General features: G+C 38.0%; 1 protein-coding gene across 1 annotated transcript in view; it reads right to left on the bottom strand.

The window, feature by feature from the left end:
- Window positions 1-15259: 15259 nt before the first annotated feature.
- Window positions 15260-20451, bottom strand: part of LOC121929348 (transmembrane protein 68-like) — a 29643-nt gene continuing 24451 nt past the window's right edge. Inside the window, 1 exon segment of the mRNA XM_042464835.1 lies at window positions 15260-20093. Within this exon segment, the coding sequence (XP_042320769.1) occupies window positions 19989-20093 (105 nt within the window). The 3' untranslated portion in view covers window positions 15260-19988.

The raw sequence follows: 20451 nt of genomic DNA on the forward strand, positions 1-20451 counted from the left end.
ACTTTCTCCAGGATTCTGCTGGCTCTTGTATCTTCACTCAAGACACACAGACACTCAGTAGTCTTATACAAAGATCTACTTTATTCTACTATATACAATATCTATGCCCTCAACAATCTCTACATCTCCAATATCTCCAAAACACCCAACTATCCACAACTACCCACAAAATACTTGGCACAAGCAATATATTATAGCCATTGTTAATCACCACCCACTTAAGTCAGTTTCCACCCAGTGGGCATGTACATTCATTTGATTGGTTCACATAGTTCAACCCATACTTAAAATTTCAATCATTTCACCTTGTACACTTAATGAATCTCAGGTGTTTCCAATTGTACATTCTATAATTCTTGTCCTTGACATTCAAGACTTCTAAATTACATTAGCTTTTTCACCTGTGTAGCTTCTTAATTGCTCTTGCTTAGTCATTGTGACTTTCACATACATGTTTTATTTCTATTACTGTATATCCCATGTTGAATTTTCCTAACACTGATGACATGTAATCTAAATGACTTGGCACCAAGCCAAAATATAGCATTTTATTAAAGACTTTGGGGATTGTTTTACTTCAAAAATGTACTTTACATGAAGTCGAAGGCTTTCATGGCTGGCATCATCTAGTTTTTTGGTGGGTTTTTTCGGGCTATGTGGCTATGTTCTAGAAAAGTTTCTCCCTGACGTCTCACCAGCATACATCATTACCATACGTCAAAGGAATCACTGCAGAATAGGAAATGCGTGAGGAAACACAACTTTCAAATGGTTTACAAACCGACGAAGAAAATACAGCAAATGCTTCGCTCAGCCAAGGACCAGAAAGACCCTCTCAAGCTGCAGGAGTTACCACATACCATGAAGATGCGGGACAAGTCTACATAGGGACCACTAAACACAGTGTGCACACACGAATAAGGAACACGAGAGACACCGCAGACTGGCCCACCAGAAAAATCAGCAGTAGCAGAACATGCTACAAAAACCATCTGGCTAAAATACTGTTTGAAAACATTGAAATTCTGGACCATGCCAAAACTACCATGTCAGGATGCACAGGGAAGCCATTGAAATCCACAAAACACCTGGACATTTCAACAGGAAGAGGAAGCCCTTAAAGTAAACAAGGTTTGGCTACCGTCCTGAAAAATAGCAAGATAAGACTCAACAAATGCAATGAAAATCTCCCAGATCAGGGGCTTCCCAGCAGACATTGAGCACTAATCAAGCAGACACTAATCCTTTTGCAGAACCTTCCACCCTGAGGCCTGCCATTAGCACAGAACAAGACACATGCAAATCACTCCTGCCTTCCCAGGGCCACACAGTATATACCCAACTCCTTTCCAGGCAGCATTCTTGAAGATGCCAGGCACAGATGCTGGCGAACATCAGAGAAGACTCTTCTAGAACATGGCCACATAGCCCAAAAACCCCCAAAAAAACTATCCATTTACATGGTTTTAAATTGTATCTTTTAAAGATGTTTTAACTGTTGACTTGTTAATATGGTTTTATCTTGTTTAATTTATGATTTTTATTGAATATCTTTAATTGTTTATACTGTATGTCCTCTAGACCCCCTGCAAGTGGCGGATAGAAATACTTTAATTAACAATAAAAGAGATATGATTATGATGATGACAAAAAAGAATAGTGACTAACTGGTTAGTGTCGGGTTATTCAATTTTTTTAAAAAGTAGTAAAAATGCATAAAGAATATTTTATCATTGGTATTTCAACTTTATTTAGTAGACGGCTTTAAATATAAAATCTGAATCAAATATAACAGAAATTTGAATATGGAAAAATCTATGAAACATGTGTTTTAAACATATTTACAAACAATGAGTACTGCATGTCACTTGATACGCTTGTTTCAATACTTTAAGAAAAACCATTTGAAGCAGTACCCAGCAAAAACGTAAGCCTGGCTTCATCTTTCACATTTCAAAAGCCTACAGAATTTTCAATCAGTATGAAATTACATGATTTTTCAGAATAATGCTGTGCATTACACCCTTCCCACCTTTTATATTTACTTAACACTTAAAACATTCACAGAAGTGTAACAGAATTCAATAGTGACACATGAGTGTAAACAGTTTGATATTAAAACAACTTTTGACCCTAATGAACCATCTATTTTGGAAGTAGAAAACCTAGTGTTTGTCCCCCTTGGAAGAATCTTCTCCTTTATTTCAGTGGATGGAGTGTTTTGCAGCTGCTTTCTTTATTCATAGATATATGTTCTTTCATTAAATGATCATCATGGCTTGCCCAACAGGCCACATGTGCATTTGAACAAAAAATAAAAATTATCATCACTACTGTGCCAATACAGCTCCCCACATACAGTTTTTCTCATTATTTCAGTGGTTATGAGGTACCCTATTGGAAGACAAATAGAGAAGCTGTGGCATGACACCCTCCTGCATGTATATGGGTTATGCAAAGAACCATAGATTAGAATAAATGTTCTAGGAATGTTTGCACTGCACTAGTATATAGTGCAAACATAAACTGCTTACCAACATTGTATCTCATTTACAGTGGAATCCTATATGTGTACACTCTGAAAGTGCAGTGCATACTCCTATTAAGTGTGTTGGCATGATTGCAGTCGCAGACTAGTGTTTACGTGTTATTGGCAATTTCCTCATATGGGGCAAAATAAAAAACAGAATTCTTATGTAGTGTAATCATTACACAGATTAACATGTTCCAATATTCATTATTTGCTGTTTTCACACGTTAGTGACAGAAAAATTCAGGTCCCAGAAGTGCTATGATTGGATTCAGTGGTAAACAAATGTTCACCCCTTGGGGGCCCCTTGATGCAGTATATGAAGAAAAATATTTTGTATAATTTAGTGTGTATATTTCATTTGCACGTTGTATATTCATATTTAACATTTTATAAGGAAGCAAGATGGCTTAAATTGAACAGTTTAATTTAGTCAATTCAATATTTAACTTGTATGCGTTTGTAAAGTTTACACATTAAAAAGTTTGGAAAAAGGAGGGAGAAGAAGAGCCTCCAAGTCTCATGTCCCCCTGCCTGAGCAACTCTCACACCTCCCCTGGGGGCCACCCACCTCTGAGAACCACTGATCTGATAAACAATTTACAGACTGCTTAAAAAATAAACACACACTGGGAAGCTGCTTACAAGAGATCAGGGCAATCATGATGTAACATAAAAAACCACAAATTAAATATTCCAACATCGGAGGGTATCATAAAAACTAAATTAAACTAAACAGCAGAGAACCTTTAAAGTAAATTAAAAGTTTGGGATGGCTAAGAGCATTAAAAGGATAAAGGTTCCAAGTGATAAGAACATTGGTGCCTCTTTACTTTTCAGGTAAGTGTTCTACAAATGGAGTGCCTCTAAAAAGTCTCTGCAGTTTACTCATGAGAAACCTAAAAATAGCAGTACCTTAGTACAAAAATATCCACTCAATGCAAAAAGGTTTTTTTGGACACAGAAGTGAATTTAAAGGATGTGTTTCGTTTTCCTTCAGAAGACTCCAACGTATGCAGGATCTCATCAAAATGTTCAGGAGAAGACCCATTTAGGTTGTGTTTCTCATCTAAAAGTAAGGGAAAAAATGTATTTCTGCTTCCTATTCCCCCCTTTTGTACACTAGTTAAGCCAGGATTTTGAACCTGAAATCCTGGCATAGGAGGTTGTAATCAATACAACCGAGAACAATTCTCATATTTTAAACCAATTATACTGTCCAGTTTCAAATTACGGTCAAAATGTACTAAAACAAAACAAAAAATCCAAACATACCACTGCTGGAATATGCTCAGTTAAACTTTGCTCCCAATAATTTAAAAGTAGTAGTTCCACTTCAGTCAAAACTACAAGCCTGTTCAGCAGAATAATAAATAAACTAAATATATAAAATTAATTTTAATAGGTATAAATATACAGGTTATTTATTTATTTTTTTGGAATGTTTGAAAGTAAATATAAACAATAGACAAACACTCTGCATTCCAAGCAACATTAAACTACATATTTCATTGCTTAAGCATATCACAATTACTGGCTTTAACCTGAGATGGCCCATAGTGTTTTGTTTTGTTTTAAACAGATTCAGTGAACATCAGTGAAAGTTCAATACTTTTCAACATTTTAAATAAGCCTTCATTCAAAAGACTGTTATTAAAAGTCTGGAAAATGTATTATAATGGTAGTCATCTGGATACTCATTACCTGTTAAGAAATGGATGGGTAGAATGCAGCTCTCCCAATATCCAGTTCCCAGAGGCCTCATCTTGTATTGCCAATGGTAAGGAACACTAGGAGTTGTGGTCCCAGCAGCATCGATGACATGATTCCTATTCCATTTAGAGACATATGAAATCCAAAGATACAAGCTGGCCTATCCATTTTCTACTTAGGGCCAGGTATGAGAAAATCCCATCAGTTTTGCTTTCTCCCACATTTAGTTTTTCTAAATATCAAGTTGTTTCCACCACAAAAATATGAAGATATGTTGGTTTCAGTTATTCTTTAAAAATGAACTGAAACAGACTTCCCCATGACCTTCACCCACTCAATGCTAGGTATAATTGCACCTAACATGGAGATCACCACATTGTCCCTGCTTCCTATACCGCTGCTAAGTAAGGACCTTCTCAGAAAAACAGATAATTTCACGCACTGATATAATTCACATACACAGGGATCAAAGTCTGAGATTTCTGCCAAACCCTGGATATATTGGCTAGTTTTGGTTTTTTATGCATTTGATTAAAAAACAACCTCAAATTCTTTCAATCCAAAATATGATAAATGTATGAACTAAGGTTAAATTACAGTCCGTCTTGCCTTACGTGGGGGATCTGTTCCAGAAACACACAGACACACACACACCGCTTAAGGCCAAAGCACGTATGCTCGAACCACTATTAGATTATAAGAGGCTCGTGCTCGCTGCGCGGCCACAGGTGCAGCACCATTTTCCCAAACTCCCAGTGGCTTCTGTTGTGTACACTGGAAGCTGCCTATAACAAGCTTGCGTTAGTGCCGGCTCACTGTATATCAAAAACAAAAGTTACCCATTCCTTCTGAGGGCCGCTTTACACATTATGCCAACACTTTGGTTATTATGAGATTCTCACCAAGAGATAATACATTTTCAGGGTCTGTGCATGGAGTATCCAGTATCCCCTTAGGCAGCTTTCTCTGTAGCTGTGCAATGGCAGCTGAATGATGTCAAAATTCAGTGGGTCCATACAACCCAAATTTGCACTGACTCCCTATGACCAGAAGGAATTTCCCTGCACTATACACAACAAAGTGGTGTCATTCTCCCGTGGGTGTAAGTATTCCATTATCAGACCCCTCAGTGTAACAAACGCATTAAGACTGTGCCTAGGATAAACCCAACTGAGACTTTTGGCAAAAGTTCCTGGGCAACAGCCGTTCCAGATGAGTAAATGTGGCAGTTTCCAAACTCTGGCACATGTTTCTTGTGCATGGATAAATCTGCTGTTTAGATAAATCTCTCAAAAAGAAATTGAACAAAATTGCATTGAAGGCTCCCTAGAAGATCCAAGTGGTGACAGCTGTCAATGTTATGGTCTCAAAATTTCTTAAAGGTTCCAGAGCCTTATGATATCCTTCTAGAATGTTTGGGGACAATTGCCCAACTTTGTAAATAAATATAACACAAGTAATACAAGCCTGTAACCACTAACACTACCTTGTTGGCTCTGTGTTTGAGAATGACAGAGAGACAGACAAAACAAGCGCTCCTTGCTCTTGGTAGCAACCCTGTTGTGCTTCTTTGCTGGGTACGAATGAGGAGCAAAATAGTCCTCTGGATTGATTTTTTTCACTTCTTTCTATTCAGTTTCTTTCTTTTCTATGGCTACCGACCAGCTCTTAATGTGGGGTGATTAACATGCACTATGACCCATTTCTGTGGCCCCACACTACTCTTTGCTGCCTGTCAATCTTGCTGCTGAATTCCATGGTGTTCAGCAGTAGCAAACAGGGTGCCACATTTTAAGACACCCCACTATAAAAACTCGGTACCTGGGACTCCTACACCATGTTTCTAGTTTTCCTTCCCTGGAAGACTCCCAAAAGTGCATGCCTGTTCAAGGCAAGAGGTTTGCTCCTTTGTTTTCACAGCTTATCCTAAGGTAAGAACTGCTTTTAAAAAAAAAAATCTGTTTAATTGATCTTAAAGAACAAGATACCTGAGTTCAGAGGGCAACAATGTCTTTGGAAAGTTATACCCTATTTTCTGTAAAATTGTAGAATTGTAAAACAAGAAGAATATAATAACTATCTTCTCAAATGTTACATCCCATTATAAAACGTTTTCACCAATTATCTTTCATATCCAAAGTTACTCGCTTCTTTTTCCCTGAAGCTGAATCGTTCCATTACTGCCCTGAATACATTCCCAGGTATTTTCTGATGTTTGTCTATAAATTCTGTACAGCAGTCTTTGCCTAAAGGAAAAAAGTTGGGTGATGGGAGATAAATAAACAGTTCATATATATAAACTTCCAATCATAAAGTGAGTGTAAAGATTAAAATTGTATCAACGCCCTCTTCAAATTGAATATTTTTATTTCTTTCATTTATTTATTGGATATTATCCCACCTTTCTCCCAAAAACAGGATTTCATGGAAATATTCTCCAATATATTCAATATTTTAATCCTGACACTGCACAGAGGGTAGAACACAAATGGTGTTAAACAAAAAAAGCCTATCCTTCAAAAGGACATCTGATTTTTCCTTAACATAATACTTTCTCCACAAAGTTCACACTATCTAGAGCCAGTATACAAAGACAAATGTCAGTGTCTCCCCTAGCCCATTATCACAGTAAATGTCAAATGTTATTCTATTTTTGTTTCGGTCCCCTTCAGAGTTTGAATAAAAAAACTAAAATTCACAGCTTTAAACAGTGTTCAGGTAGCAAGGGGATCCAAAAATATTCCAATGGTAACAAGAGCTGTTAGAAATATCCAATGAGCTAATACTGAAAGAAACTGTTACTCTTTCATGAGTATGACTTAGGGTCAAAACAAGACCGCACTGAAGAGGAGGCATGATGCTGCCCTGCGAAATCGGGTGGGGGGCACAACAATGCCACACCGGCCCAACCCCGGCTTTTTGCCATTGCAAAAAACTAATGAAAATTGCCACTTTTTGAGCTCGCAAAAAGCTGTTTTTTCTGGACTGCAGCGCTTTGTGGCGCTCCTGTGGCATGCGCTGGAAAACCATAAAGCCAGCACATGTGCGGTCAGTGAATCAGCATCAAGTGTGCGGCACCTACTACTCAAAACGCAGCAAACAGGGGCAGTCTGTTTCAACCTTTAATATTTTAAGCACTATAGATATCAATCCGAACCCACGGAGAGAGGCAGGCCCAGTTCCATGGGCCTAGCCCAATAAGAAGGAGACTTCCTACACACCAGTCCATGTGATACCATCCGGCCCTCAGAAGGAGAAGAAGAGGCCAGCTCCATCAGTCCTACGGTCAGAGTACGAAGGTGAGCCCTCCTCCAGTGTCTCTGTCATGGTCCCAGACCTCAGAGGGAGAGAAGAAAAACTGCTCGACTTATTTCCCTTCTCCACTCCTTGTTCATGTCTTTATAGAATTGTAAAAGCCTGAGGCCAAGGAAAGTCTAATAACTAACCTTAATCTCTCGTAAAGTGCTGCGAAAAAAAAGAATCAAGGTATGCCAATTATTGTGATGGAGCCAACAGGAACTTTGATCAAATACTTTTCAAAAAACTATGCGGCCAAAGACAGGCCACAAATAAACTGTTCGGCCATTGGAACGTGTGCTGTTAAATGATGCAGCGTTCTAAGAATATGGAAGCTGCACCAAAGCCACACTACACCCCTAAGGATGGAGAGCGCAACTTTGTACAGCTTCTGGCCTCTTAAGATAAGTGTGTCATTAACACAGCATACCTCCAAAGTGACCGAAAGAGCTTTATAAATTTGGGCCTGTCTATTTGGCCTATTTTATTGTAAATCCTCTGCATCAGTTACCAATGACAGGAGTACATTAAAAACTCTTCCAATGTAACTGTACAACTAACATAAGAGTCATAATTCTGACAGTTATACTATCCAAAGATCAGCTCACAGGGCACACATGTAAGACACACTTCCTGATTGGCCTATGCTGAACAACGGTGAGTGAACAGTAGCCAAACCTGTACTCCCAAAAGCTTCTGGGAAAACAACAAATCATTTAAAAGAATTTTAGCTCTACATGGCAGACTTTTATCCACTTATCATATTCTTTCTCTCTCTCTAAAAAAAAAAAGGCTCTTTCAGACTTAGAGAAGGCCAAACACACAAGAGCCTGTAAATGGCCAATCATCCTACCAAAAAACTGTGAACACGCAGGAAACAATCTGGTCATTTTTGTAATTTTTTTTCTTTTTAAGGCAACATAACGTTGTAGATGCAAAACACACATAAGGTATGTAAATGACCAAAAGGCAAAAAAAACATTCCACAGACCTACTGAAGTTGTCACACCTCATAAAATATTAGAAACTTAACACTTTTCAATGTATAACAAATTAAGAAAGGACTTACTTTTCTGTCAGTTCTTCAGCAGTACATATTTGCTTCAATATGGAATAGGATCACATATAATGTCCGCAAGTTAACAGAGAAAGTTTCCAACACACCGGAAAACTAGTGGCAAACGAGATACTCATAACATGAGCCTAACATTCCTGTTCATGAAAAAGGACACCATCACAAGACTAGCAGGTAGACATGTTCTATTGTCAACTCGAGTAACTTAATGACAAATGGCATTAGAGCAACTGGCTTATACTCAATTTATACACAAAATTACACATTGTCTAAGCAGGATTTTTTTTTGAATCCACGGCTGTCTTGGGGAACACATGGACCACTGTTATATGCTGGCGGTTGGTTCCAAGCTCCCCCGTGATATAAACAAAACTCTGGTATGCTCAGGTCACACTTAAATATACTGACATAGCAAAATGGTTTCCTATAAATAAAAAAATGGAAAATCAAGGTTTGATATTGAAATGTAATACTTTTTTGGAAACATTTCAACCCTGGATGCTTGAAATCACCTGTATAAAAACATCGTGTATAAGAAGAAGCCGACTTACATACATCTTGAAAACTATTTGCATACATTTAGCATCTCTAAAGCATGAACTTCTTCAGACAAAACACCTTTCTGTTGCTAAACACTTCCAAGGCCTAAACCTACACCTAAGCTAACATTGTTGAGAGTACTGTGTGCAACCAACTCCACACAAGGTATCGGATTGCATCATTCCCACAACACAGGGCCAAAAAGCTATAGTCCGGTTTAAAAAGCTGGCTTCTAGCTGCCGTGGAGAACATGGTTTTAGACACGCCATGCCCCTAGTAACCCAGAAAGCTGTTGCTGGCAATTACATGCCAGCCAGTTTCCAGGTGACTAGGATGTTGCATTCAGTTTCCCACTTGCCCCAGACACTGGTGAAAGGCCAACTCTAAGGTGAAGGGGGGGCTTTTTTCTGCCCTAAATAGGTGCGGATTTTTACCATTCCCTATTTGGGGCAGAAGCTAGGTGGCTGGCAGGCTGCAGATGTGGTTTTCAACAGCCCAATCAGCTATTCTCAGGGGTGGCGTCACACCACCCCTTCGGGATGTTTCTGTTTTGCCCCCTAGTCATGAGAAAGATTAATCCGTAGCTTTGCTTCTGTCTTCAATTAGGTGTGATGCTTTGTTATTGTCTGAGCCTTGAGCAACAAGGTTTAGTGTTAACTACTGCTCTGAGAAACAAAAATTCAGCATTGTAATTATGGACGATGAACAGCGTACTGTGCTTAATTTGCAGATCAGCAGCTAACCATTTTCTCTTTTTTACATTATTAAGTACATGATCAAGATTGGATTTCAATGCATGAAAGTGGGGCTTAAATTTTCTCTCTAACTTTCCCTTTCTTTTCTCTTTCCTCCCTACCTGAAGAGCAGAACCCCCACCCTGGGGGAAGAAAAGGTGTGCGTAAAAACTACTAGACATATTCAGCTTTATCAGGATTAGGCTTCGTATTCTTGCTTTGAATTTCAAAAAGGGAAGTAAAGTTTAGCTGTACCCTCAACTTTTTAGTATTATCGCATGCTGGTTTAACACCAAGACAAGTTTCCTAAAATACATTTACCATCCCAGTTGGTGGCCATAATACACAGGTAAATTAATTCAAATTCTGGTTTCTTAAATTTTACAGTGCAAAGGACCACATGCCAGTGCATGAAACTCCCTACTTGCTTCTTTATTATTTCTCTGCATGAACAGAGGGACAAACCAGGAAGGGATAGCTACACATACCAAACTGAACATGATTTGATATCTGAATTTCTTGTGCTCAGTTTGGGGATGACACTAAGAAATTCTTGCCTGTTTTTTCCCAAACCTTAAGGATAAAGAGACATGATACACTGCATAATATATATGTAAAACCAGGTCTCACATTGCAACTGATTTTAAAGATTAAGTCCTATGAACTCTGATCTTTAGACTTTGTAAATAATAACAGGAGAAAAAAATCTGGAAAATGTTCCTGAGCATCCTAAGGCTAGTATTCATGTCGTCAGTCCTTGCAAACAAGCTGTGTTGAGCGAAAGATTGTTCTGGATAAATGCACTGTCTCCTAGCTTTTTGGAGGGGGAGCAGATGGTAATTCTATGACAAAATCAGTGTATATCACTCCATCATACTATGCATATATATATATTTTTAGTCTAGCATGATGAGAAACTAAATTCACAACCCAACGTTTTCTTTTTATCGCAAAGACTTTCTTGTTCATCTTTGTCTTTTAAAATTGTTATCTGCTCTTAACATTTTATGACTGACCCAGCAGTTGGGATAGAAAAGAAACATTCTTTATTTTTCACTCCTGTATCTTTCTGATAAGAAATGAAAGTCAATAGGGTTGGGGGGGGCAAATAGGAAAAAACAGGTTCAAGTACAGCCCTGCAACTCTCAACCACCCTAGCCAGCGCGTGGAAGGAAATGAATGTGGGAGTTGCAACTCAGTGTCTCTGGATAGCTGCACCAATTCCCAGCCTTTCTTTTATAAAGCTGGGAAAACAACAGAAGGTTGTGGGATTTTGGTCGGACGGAACGACCACGTGGCAAAAAGAAGCCTTACAAGAAAAAGTAGAATGAAGAACTTCAGTTGTAGATTGTCTGGATGAAGGAAGGTTAGAAAGAAGTGGAGAATCAGGACCTGGCCGGAATGACAGAAGGCTTGAGTTATGGTCAAACCAGATAAATCCTATTCACACAATTAGCAACTGTGTGACTGGCTTTTTAAAAAGTAAACACTGTACGCACGATGAGTAAAACAGTATTAGACTTTTGGCATGCCACATAGAGGGCTTTCATCATTTGCCTCCTTGTGCTGCGCAATCAACTGGCCTGTTTGATGTGGGCTGATTTTTCAATACATTCCATTACAGATACGATAATTTCTTATGGTTAGGCCCCATGCCTGTAATTTATTTTTCTTAAAACCATTCAGACAATTGCTAATAGTATGAATTGCCACTGCATCTATTTGACCATTCAAGCGAAGGATTTGAGGCAGGAAGGTGAATAGAGAAGAAAGGACAGAAAGGAATAAAGGGGGCTTAAGAAACATCACAAAAAGGAGGAGGAGACAAAAGGGATGGACTGTCTAAACCCGTGAGGAGTGCAACCGGCGTTACATTTTTTTTTTCACAATGAGATTCTCCAATCAAGGGAATATTAAATCTGTGAAGGACATTATAAGAACTCTGGATTGACTTGCTGCACAGCATGATATAACTATACATAGGAATTAAGGCTCAAGAAACTAATTCGACGGAAGAGATCCTGTGGACTTCTAGAGCTCACGTCTGCCACTCCTTTCCCATCTTTTTTTAAAAAGGTGTTACACCCTGCACGCGGATTATAGGTAACAGTTTCAAAGAAGCAGAAATTGAATGTTACAGAACACTTCATATACTTAAAAAAGTTCTTTACTTAGTCACCAAGGATCGCATGCTTTCCCGAACATTTTGTGTTACAATATGACTTGTGGGCTGCAATGGAGAAGGGATACCTTATTAGACATTTTCTTTCTCCCTACACTCTGCAGCACCCTGAACATCACAATCTGCTATAACCACTGCCTGATTTGAATGCTTATTTTAAAGTATGTTTAAATTCTCTCTTGTTTAATCATTATTTTAGGGGCTGGGAGATTGGGATATGGGTCTGTACTGTTTTAACTTGTAAGCCGCCCCAGTTGTGTTGCACAGAGAGGTGGGTTATAGATGATAATTATCATCATCATCATCATCATCATCATCATCATCATCTCCCTGGTTTTCATATATGAAGTGTTGGAGCACATGAGGTTCATATTCAGTTGACAGATGGCTGGGGTGGTGAGGGAACAGCCCTCTTAAAATATTTTTTCTTTCATTTTATCCCAATGCCATCTTGTTTCTATATCATGCAATCTACTAACTCTTTCTTACTTCCCCTGAAAGCTCTTCTCTTTCTGCATAGTACAGATGCAAAACATTGCAACCATCATTGTGGGCAAAAACAAGAAAGAGAATCTTCACAGTTCAAGATTTATTCTGTGAAAAATCCAATATTTTTTGGCCTTTTTTGTCACAGGAAACTGCATTGTTATGCAAAACTAACATTTCTGCACAGAAACTGCCACTGTCTGTGCAGAAAACTCCCAAGTATTTTTCACACAGAACAAATCCCAGAGTGTGAAGTTTCTCTTTAATCTAGGAATAGTTTTTTTTCCCATCTGGGATTTGAATATTTACAAATATTCTTTCCATACCTACTACATGGGGTTTACTTTTTTAAAAATTTTTTTTCTATTACCCTTTGTTCTGTACTAGGCTTACAACCCAGCTATAGACTCCAGCTCCAAATCTAAAGCCATGCTGCCTATATCTGCGACCTTGATTCTTCTCATTCTTAATTTGAAAAAAAAAAAAATACTAGGGGTATGCTGGGAGATGAAGTATCTTCCTCCAGTCTCTCACCATTTTTCTTTCCATTTCCAACAATACCTCTGCTTGACTGGACACAGAGAATGATGGTAGGGAATAGGGAGGGACACTGGAAAGCAATCCCCGTGGTAAAAAGAAGCTGATAGTATGGAGTAGCTGGAGGGTTTCAGAAGCATACTACAAACAGTTGCATCTTGGTTTGTCTATAATTTGGGAAGAGATTATATATAGAGAGATCTGTCAGGGATGATGGGAGTTGTAGCTCTTCACCTCTGGCTCTAACTCACCACCTTGTTAAGCAGCGGTGCTGACCAGCTTTGGTCAGTGGTTAATGCTTTTCTCCAAAGCAGCAGAGTTTCAGAGAATAGGCTGAAGACCCTGACAAACTCTCCAAGCCTTCTCACTCTTCTTCCTGAGATGTCTCCAAACTTCTCCAGGATTCTGCTGGCTCTTGTATCTTCACTCAAGACACCAGACAACTCAGTAGTCTTATACAAAAGATCTACTTTATTCTACTATATACAAATACTCTATGCCCTCAACAATCTCTACAATCTCCAATATCTCCAAAACACTCCAACTATCCACAACTACCCACAAAATACATTGGCAAACATAGCAATTATTATAGCCATTGTTAATCACCACCCCACTTAAGTCAGTTTCCACCCAGTGGGCATGTACATTCCTTTGATTGGTTCACATGTTCAACCCATACTTAGAAATTTCATCATTTCCCTTGTACACTTAATGAATCTCAGGTGTTTCCAATTGTACATTCTATAATTCTGTCCTTGACATTCAAGACTTCTAAATTACATTAGCTTTTTCACCTGTGTAGCTTCTTAATTGCTCTTGCTTAGTCATTGTGACTTTCACATACATGTTTTATTTCTATTACTGTATATCCCATGTTGAATTTTCCTTAACACTGATGACATGTAAATCTAAATGACTTGGCACCAAGCCAAAATATAGCATTTTATTAAAGACTTTGGGGATTGTTTTACTTCAAAAATGTACATTTACACGTGAAGTCGAAGGCTTTCATGGCTGGCATCCATAGTTTTTTGGTGGGTTTTTCGGGCTATGTGGCTATGTTCTAGAAAAGTTTCTCCCTGACGTCTCACCAGCATACATCATTACCATACGTCAAAGGAATCACTGACAGAATAGGGAAACTGGTGAGGAAACACAACTTTCAAATGGTTTACAAACCGACGAAGAAAATACAGCAAATGCTTCGCTCAGCCAAAGACCAGAAAGACCCTCTCACAGCTGCAGGAGTTTACCACATACCATGAAGATGCGGACAAGTCTACATAGGGACCACTAAACACAGTGTGCACACAAGAATCAAGGAACACGAGAGACACCGCAGACTGGCCCAGCCAGAAAAATCAGCAGTAGCAGAACATGCTACAAAAACCATCCTGGGCATAAAATACTGTTTGAAAACATTGAAATTCTGGACCATGCCAACAACTACCATGTCAGGATGCACAAGGAAGCCATTGAAATCCACAAACACCTGGACAATTTCAACAGGGAAGAGGAAGCCCTTAAAGTAAACAAGGTTTGGCTACCAGTCCTGAAAAATAGCAAGATGAAGACTCAACAAATGCAAATGAGAAATCTCCCAGAGTCAGGGGCTTCCCAGCAGACATTGAGCACTAATCAAGCAGACACTAATCCTCTTTTGCAGAACCTTCCACCCTGAGGCCTGCCATTAGCAACAGAACAAGACACATGCAAATCACTCCTGCCTTCCCAGAGCCACACAGTATATACCCAACTCCTTTCCAGGCAAGCATTCTCTGAAGATGCCAGGCACAGATGCTGGCGAAACATCAGGAAGAAACTCTTCTAGAACATGGCCACATAGCCCAAAAAACCCACCAAAAACTATCCATTTACATGGTTTTAAATTGTATCTTTTAAAGATGTTTTAACTGTTGACTTGTTTAATATGGTTTTATCTTGTTTAATTTATGATTTTAATTTGAATATCTTTTAAATTGTTTATACTTTATGTCCTCTAGACCCCATGCTAAGTGGCAGGATAGAAATACTTTAATTAACAAATAAAAGAGATATGATTATGATGATGACAAAAAAGAATAGTGACTATCTGGTTAGTGTCGGGTTATTCAATTTTTTTAAAAAGTAGTAAAAATGCATAAAGAATATTTTATCATTGGTATTTCAACTTTATTTAGTAGACGGCTTTTAAATATACAATCTGACATACAAATATACAGAATATTGAATATGGAAAAATCTATGAAACAGGTGTTTTAAACATATTTACAAACAATGATACTGCATGTCACTTTGATACGCTTGTTTCAATACTTTAAGAAAAACCATTTGAAGCAGTACCCAGCAAAAACAGTAAGCCTGGCTTCATCTTTCACATTTCAAAAAGCCTACAGAATTTTCAAATCAGTATGAAATTTACATGATTTTTCAGAATAATGCATGTGCATTACAACCCTTCCCACCTTTTATATTTACTTAACCACTTAACACATTCACAGAAGTGTAACAGAATTCAATAGTGACACATGAGTGTAAACAGTTTATGAATTAACAACTTTTGACCCTAATGAACCATCTATTTTGGAAGTAGAAAACTAGTGTTTGTCCCTCCTTGGAAGAATCTTCTCCTTTATTTCAGTGGATGGAGTTGTTTTGCAGCTGCATTTCTTTATTCATAGATATTATGTTCTTTCATTAAAATGATCATCATGGCTTGCCCAACAGGCCCACATGTGCATTTGAACAAAAATAAAAATTATCATCACTACTGTGCCAATACAGCTCCCCAACATACAGTTTTTCTCATTCATTTCAGTGGTTATGAGGTACCCTATTGGAAGACAAATAGAGAAGCTGTGGCATGACACCCTCTCTGCATGTATATGGGTTAATGCAAAGAACCATAGATTAGAATAAATGTTCTAGGAATGTTTGCACTGCACTAGTATATAGTGCAACATAAACTGCTTACCAACATTGTATCTCATTTACAGTGGAATCCTATATGTGTACACTCTGAAAGTGCAGTGCATACTCCCTATTAAGTGTGTGCATGATTGCAGTCGCAGACTAGTGTTACGTGTTATTGGCAATCTTCCTCATATGGGGCAAAATAAAAACAGAATTCTTATGTAAGTGTATCATTACACAGATTAACATGTTCCAATTCTTAATTATGTGCTGTTTTCACATGTTAGTGACAGAAACATTCAAGGCTCCCAGTAAGTGCATATGATTGGATTCAGTGGTAAACAAATGTTCACCCCTTGGGGGCCCCTTGATGCAGTATATGAAGAAAAATATTTTGTATAATTTAGTGTGTATATTTTCATTTGCACGTTGTATATTCATATTTTAACATTTTATAAGGAAGCAAGATGGCTTAAATTAGAACAGTTTAATTTAAGTCAATTCAATATTTAACTTGATGCGTTTGTAAAGTTTACACATAAAAAAGTTTGGAAAAAGGAGGGAGAGAGAAGAGCCTCCAAGTCTCATGTCCCCCTGCCTGAGCAACTCTCACACCTCCCCTGGGGGCCCACCCACCATCTGAGAACCACTGATCTGATAAATACATTTACAGACTGCTTAAAAAATAAACCACACACTGGAAGCTGCTTACAAGAGATCAGGGCAATCATGATGTAACATAAAAAACCACAAATTAAAATATTCCAACATCGGAGGGTATCAATAAAACTAAATTAAACTAAACAGCAGAGAACCTTTAAAGTAAAATTAAAAGTTTGGGAATGGCTAAGAGCATTGAAAGGATAAAGGTTCCAAGTGATAAGAACATTGGTGCCTCCTTTACTTTTCAGGTAAGGATGTTCTACAAATGGAGTGCCTCTAAAAAGTCTCTGCAGTTTACTCATGAGAAATACCTAAAAACTAGCAGTACCTTAGTACAAAAATATCCACTCAATGCAAAAAGGCTTTTTGGACACAGAAGTGAATTTAAAGGATGTGTTCCGTTTTCCATTTCAGAAGACTCCAACTGTATTCAGGATCTCATTAAAATGTTCAGGAGAAGACCCAATTTAGGTTGTGTTCTCATCTAAAAAGTAAGGGAAAAAATGTATTTCTGCTTCCTATTCCCCCCTTTTGTACACTAGTTAAGCCAGGATTTTGAACCTGAAATCCTGGCATAGGAGGTTGTAATCAATACAACCGAGAACAATTCTCATATTTTAAACCAATTATACTGTCCAGTTCAAATTACGGTCAAAATGTACTAAAACAAAACAAAAAATCCAAACATACCACTGCTGGAATATGCTCAGTTAAACTTTGCTCCCAATAATTTTAAAAGTAGTAGTTCCACTTCAGTCAAAACTACAAGCCTGTTCAGCAGAATAATAAATAAACTAAATATATAAACATTAATTTTAATAGGTATAAATATACAGGTTATTTATTTATTTATTTTGGAATGTTTGAAAGTAAAATATAAACATAGACAAACACTCTGCATTCCAAGCAACATTAAACTACATTAAATTCATTATGCTTAAGCACATCACAATTACTGGCTTTAACCTGAAGATGGCTACCATAGTGTTTTGTTTTTTTAAAACAGATTCAGTGAACATCAGTGAAAAGTTCAATACTTTTCAACATTTTAAATAAGCCTTCAAATTCAAAAGACTGTTATTAAAAAGTCTGGAAAATGTATTAAATGGTAGTCATCTTGGATACTCATTTACATGTTAAGAATGGATGGGTAGAATGCAGCTCTCCCGATATCAGTTCCCAGAGGCCTCATCTTGTATTGCCAATGGTAAGGAATACTAGGAGTTGTGGTCCAGCAGCATCTGGATGACATGATTCCTATTCATTTAGAGACATATGAAATCCAAAGAGTACAAGCTGGCCTATCCATTTCTACTTAGGGCCAGGTATGAGAAAATCCCATCAGTTTTGCTTTCTCCCACATTCAGTTTTTCTAAATATCAAGTTGTTTCCACCACAAAAATGAAGATATTGGTGGATTTCAGTTATTTCTTTAAAAATGAACTGAAACAGAATTCCCCATGACCTTCACCCACTCAATGCTAGGTATAATTGCACCTAACATGGAGATCACCACATTGTCCCTGCTTCCTATACAGCTGCTAAAGATAAGGACCTTCTCAGAAAACAGATAATTTTCAGCACTGATATAATTCAATACACAGGGATTCAAAGTCTGAGATTTCTGCCAAACCCTGGATATATATTGGCTAGTTTTGGTTTTTTATGCATTTGATTAAAAAACAACCTCAAATTCTTTCAATCCGAAATATGAATAAATGTATGAACTAAGGTAAATTACAGTCCGTCCTTGCCTTATGTGGGGATCTGTTCCAGGACACACACAGACACACACACACACCCGCGTAAGGCAAAAAGCACGTATGCTCGAACCTTATTAGATATAATGAGGCTCGTGCTCGCTGCGCGGCCACAGGTGCACGCACCATTTTCCCAAACTCCCAGTGGCTTCTGTGTACACTGGAAGCTGCCTATAACAAGCTTGCGTATAGTGCAGGCTCACTGTATTATCAAAAACAAAAGTTTACCCAATTCCTTCTGAGGGCAGCTTTACACATTATGCAAACCCTTTGGTGATTATGAGATTCTCACCAAGAGATAATTCCATTTTCAGGGTCTGTGCATGGAGATATCCAGTATCCCCTTAGGCATGCTTTCTCTGTAGCTGTGCAATGGCAGCTAGATGATGTCAAAATTCAGCTGGGTCCATCCAACCCAAATGTGCACTGACTCCCTATGCCAGAAGAATTTCCCTGCACTAATACACAAAAAGCTGGTGTCATTCTCCCGTGGGGTAAGTATTCCATTATCAGACCCCCTCAGTGCAACAAAAGCATTAAAGACTGTGACCTAGGATAACCCAACTGAGACTTTTGGCAAAAGTTCCTGGGCAACAGCAGTTCCAGATGAGTAAATGTGGCAAGTTTCCAAACTCTGGCCACATGTTTCTTGTTGCATGGATAAATCTGCTAGTTTAGATAAATTCTTCTCAAAAAGAAATTGAAACAAAATTGCATGAAGGCTCCCTAGAAGATCCAAGTGGTGAACAGCTGTCAAATGTTATGGTCTCAAACATTTCTTAAAGGTTTCCAAGAGCCTTATGATAATCCTTCTAGAATGTTTGGGAGACATATTGCCCAACTTTGTAAATAAATATACACAAGTATACAAGCCTGTAACCACTAACACTACCTTGTTGGCTATGTGTTTGAGAATGACAGAGAGACAGACAAAACAAGCGCTCACTCGCTCTCTGGTAGCAACCCTGTTGTGCTTCTATGCTGGGTACAGATGAGGAGCAAAATAGTCCTCTGGAATTGATTTTTTTCACTTCTTTCTATTCAGTTCTTTCTTTTCTATGGCTACCTGACCAGCTCTTAATGTGGGGTGATTAACATGCACTATGACCCATTTCTGTGGCCCCCACTACTCTTTGCTGCCTGTCAAATCTGTTGCTGAATTCCATGGTGTATCAGCAGTAGCAAAAAGGGTGCCACATTTTAAGACACCCCACTATAAAACATGGTACCTGGGACTCATACACCATGTTTCTAGTTTTCCTTCCCTGGAAGACTCCCAAAAGTGCATGCCTGTTCAAGACAAGAGGTTTGCTCCTTGGTTATCTTCACAGCTTATCCTAAGGTAGAACTGTGCTTTTAAAAAAAAATCTGTTTAATTGATCTTAAAAGAACAAGATACCTGAGTTCCAGAGGCAACAATGATCTTTTGGAAAAGTACCCTATTTTTCTGTAAAATTGTAGAATTGTAAAACAAGAAGAATATAATAACTATCTTCTCAAATGTTACATCACATTATAAACAGTTTTTCACAATTATCTGTCATATCCAAAGTTACTAGTCTTCTTTTTCCTGAAGCTGAAATCGTTCCATTACTGCCCTGAATACATTCCCAGGTATTTTCTGATGTTTGTCTATTAAATTCTGTACAGCAGTCTTTGCCTATAAGGAAAAAAGTTGGGTGATGGGAGATAAATAAACAGTTCATTATTATAAAACTTCCAATCATAAAGTGAGTCAAAGATTAAAATTAGTATCAACAGCCCTCTTCAAATTGAATATTTTTATTTATTTCATTTATTTATTGGATTTATATCCCACCTTTCTCCCAAAATAGGATTCATGGCAATATTCTCCAATATATCAATATTTTAATCCTGACACTGCAAAAGAGGTAGAACACAAGATGGTGTATAAAAGCCTATCCTTCAAAAAGGACATCTGATTTTCCTAACATAATACTTTCTCCACAAAGTTCACACTATCATAGAGCATGTATACAGGCAAATGTCAGTGTCTC

This window comes from Sceloporus undulatus, chromosome 4 (genome assembly GCF_019175285.1).
Source record: "Sceloporus undulatus isolate JIND9_A2432 ecotype Alabama chromosome 4, SceUnd_v1.1, whole genome shotgun sequence".
Classification (NCBI taxonomy): Eukaryota; Metazoa; Chordata; class Lepidosauria; order Squamata; family Phrynosomatidae; genus Sceloporus; species Sceloporus undulatus.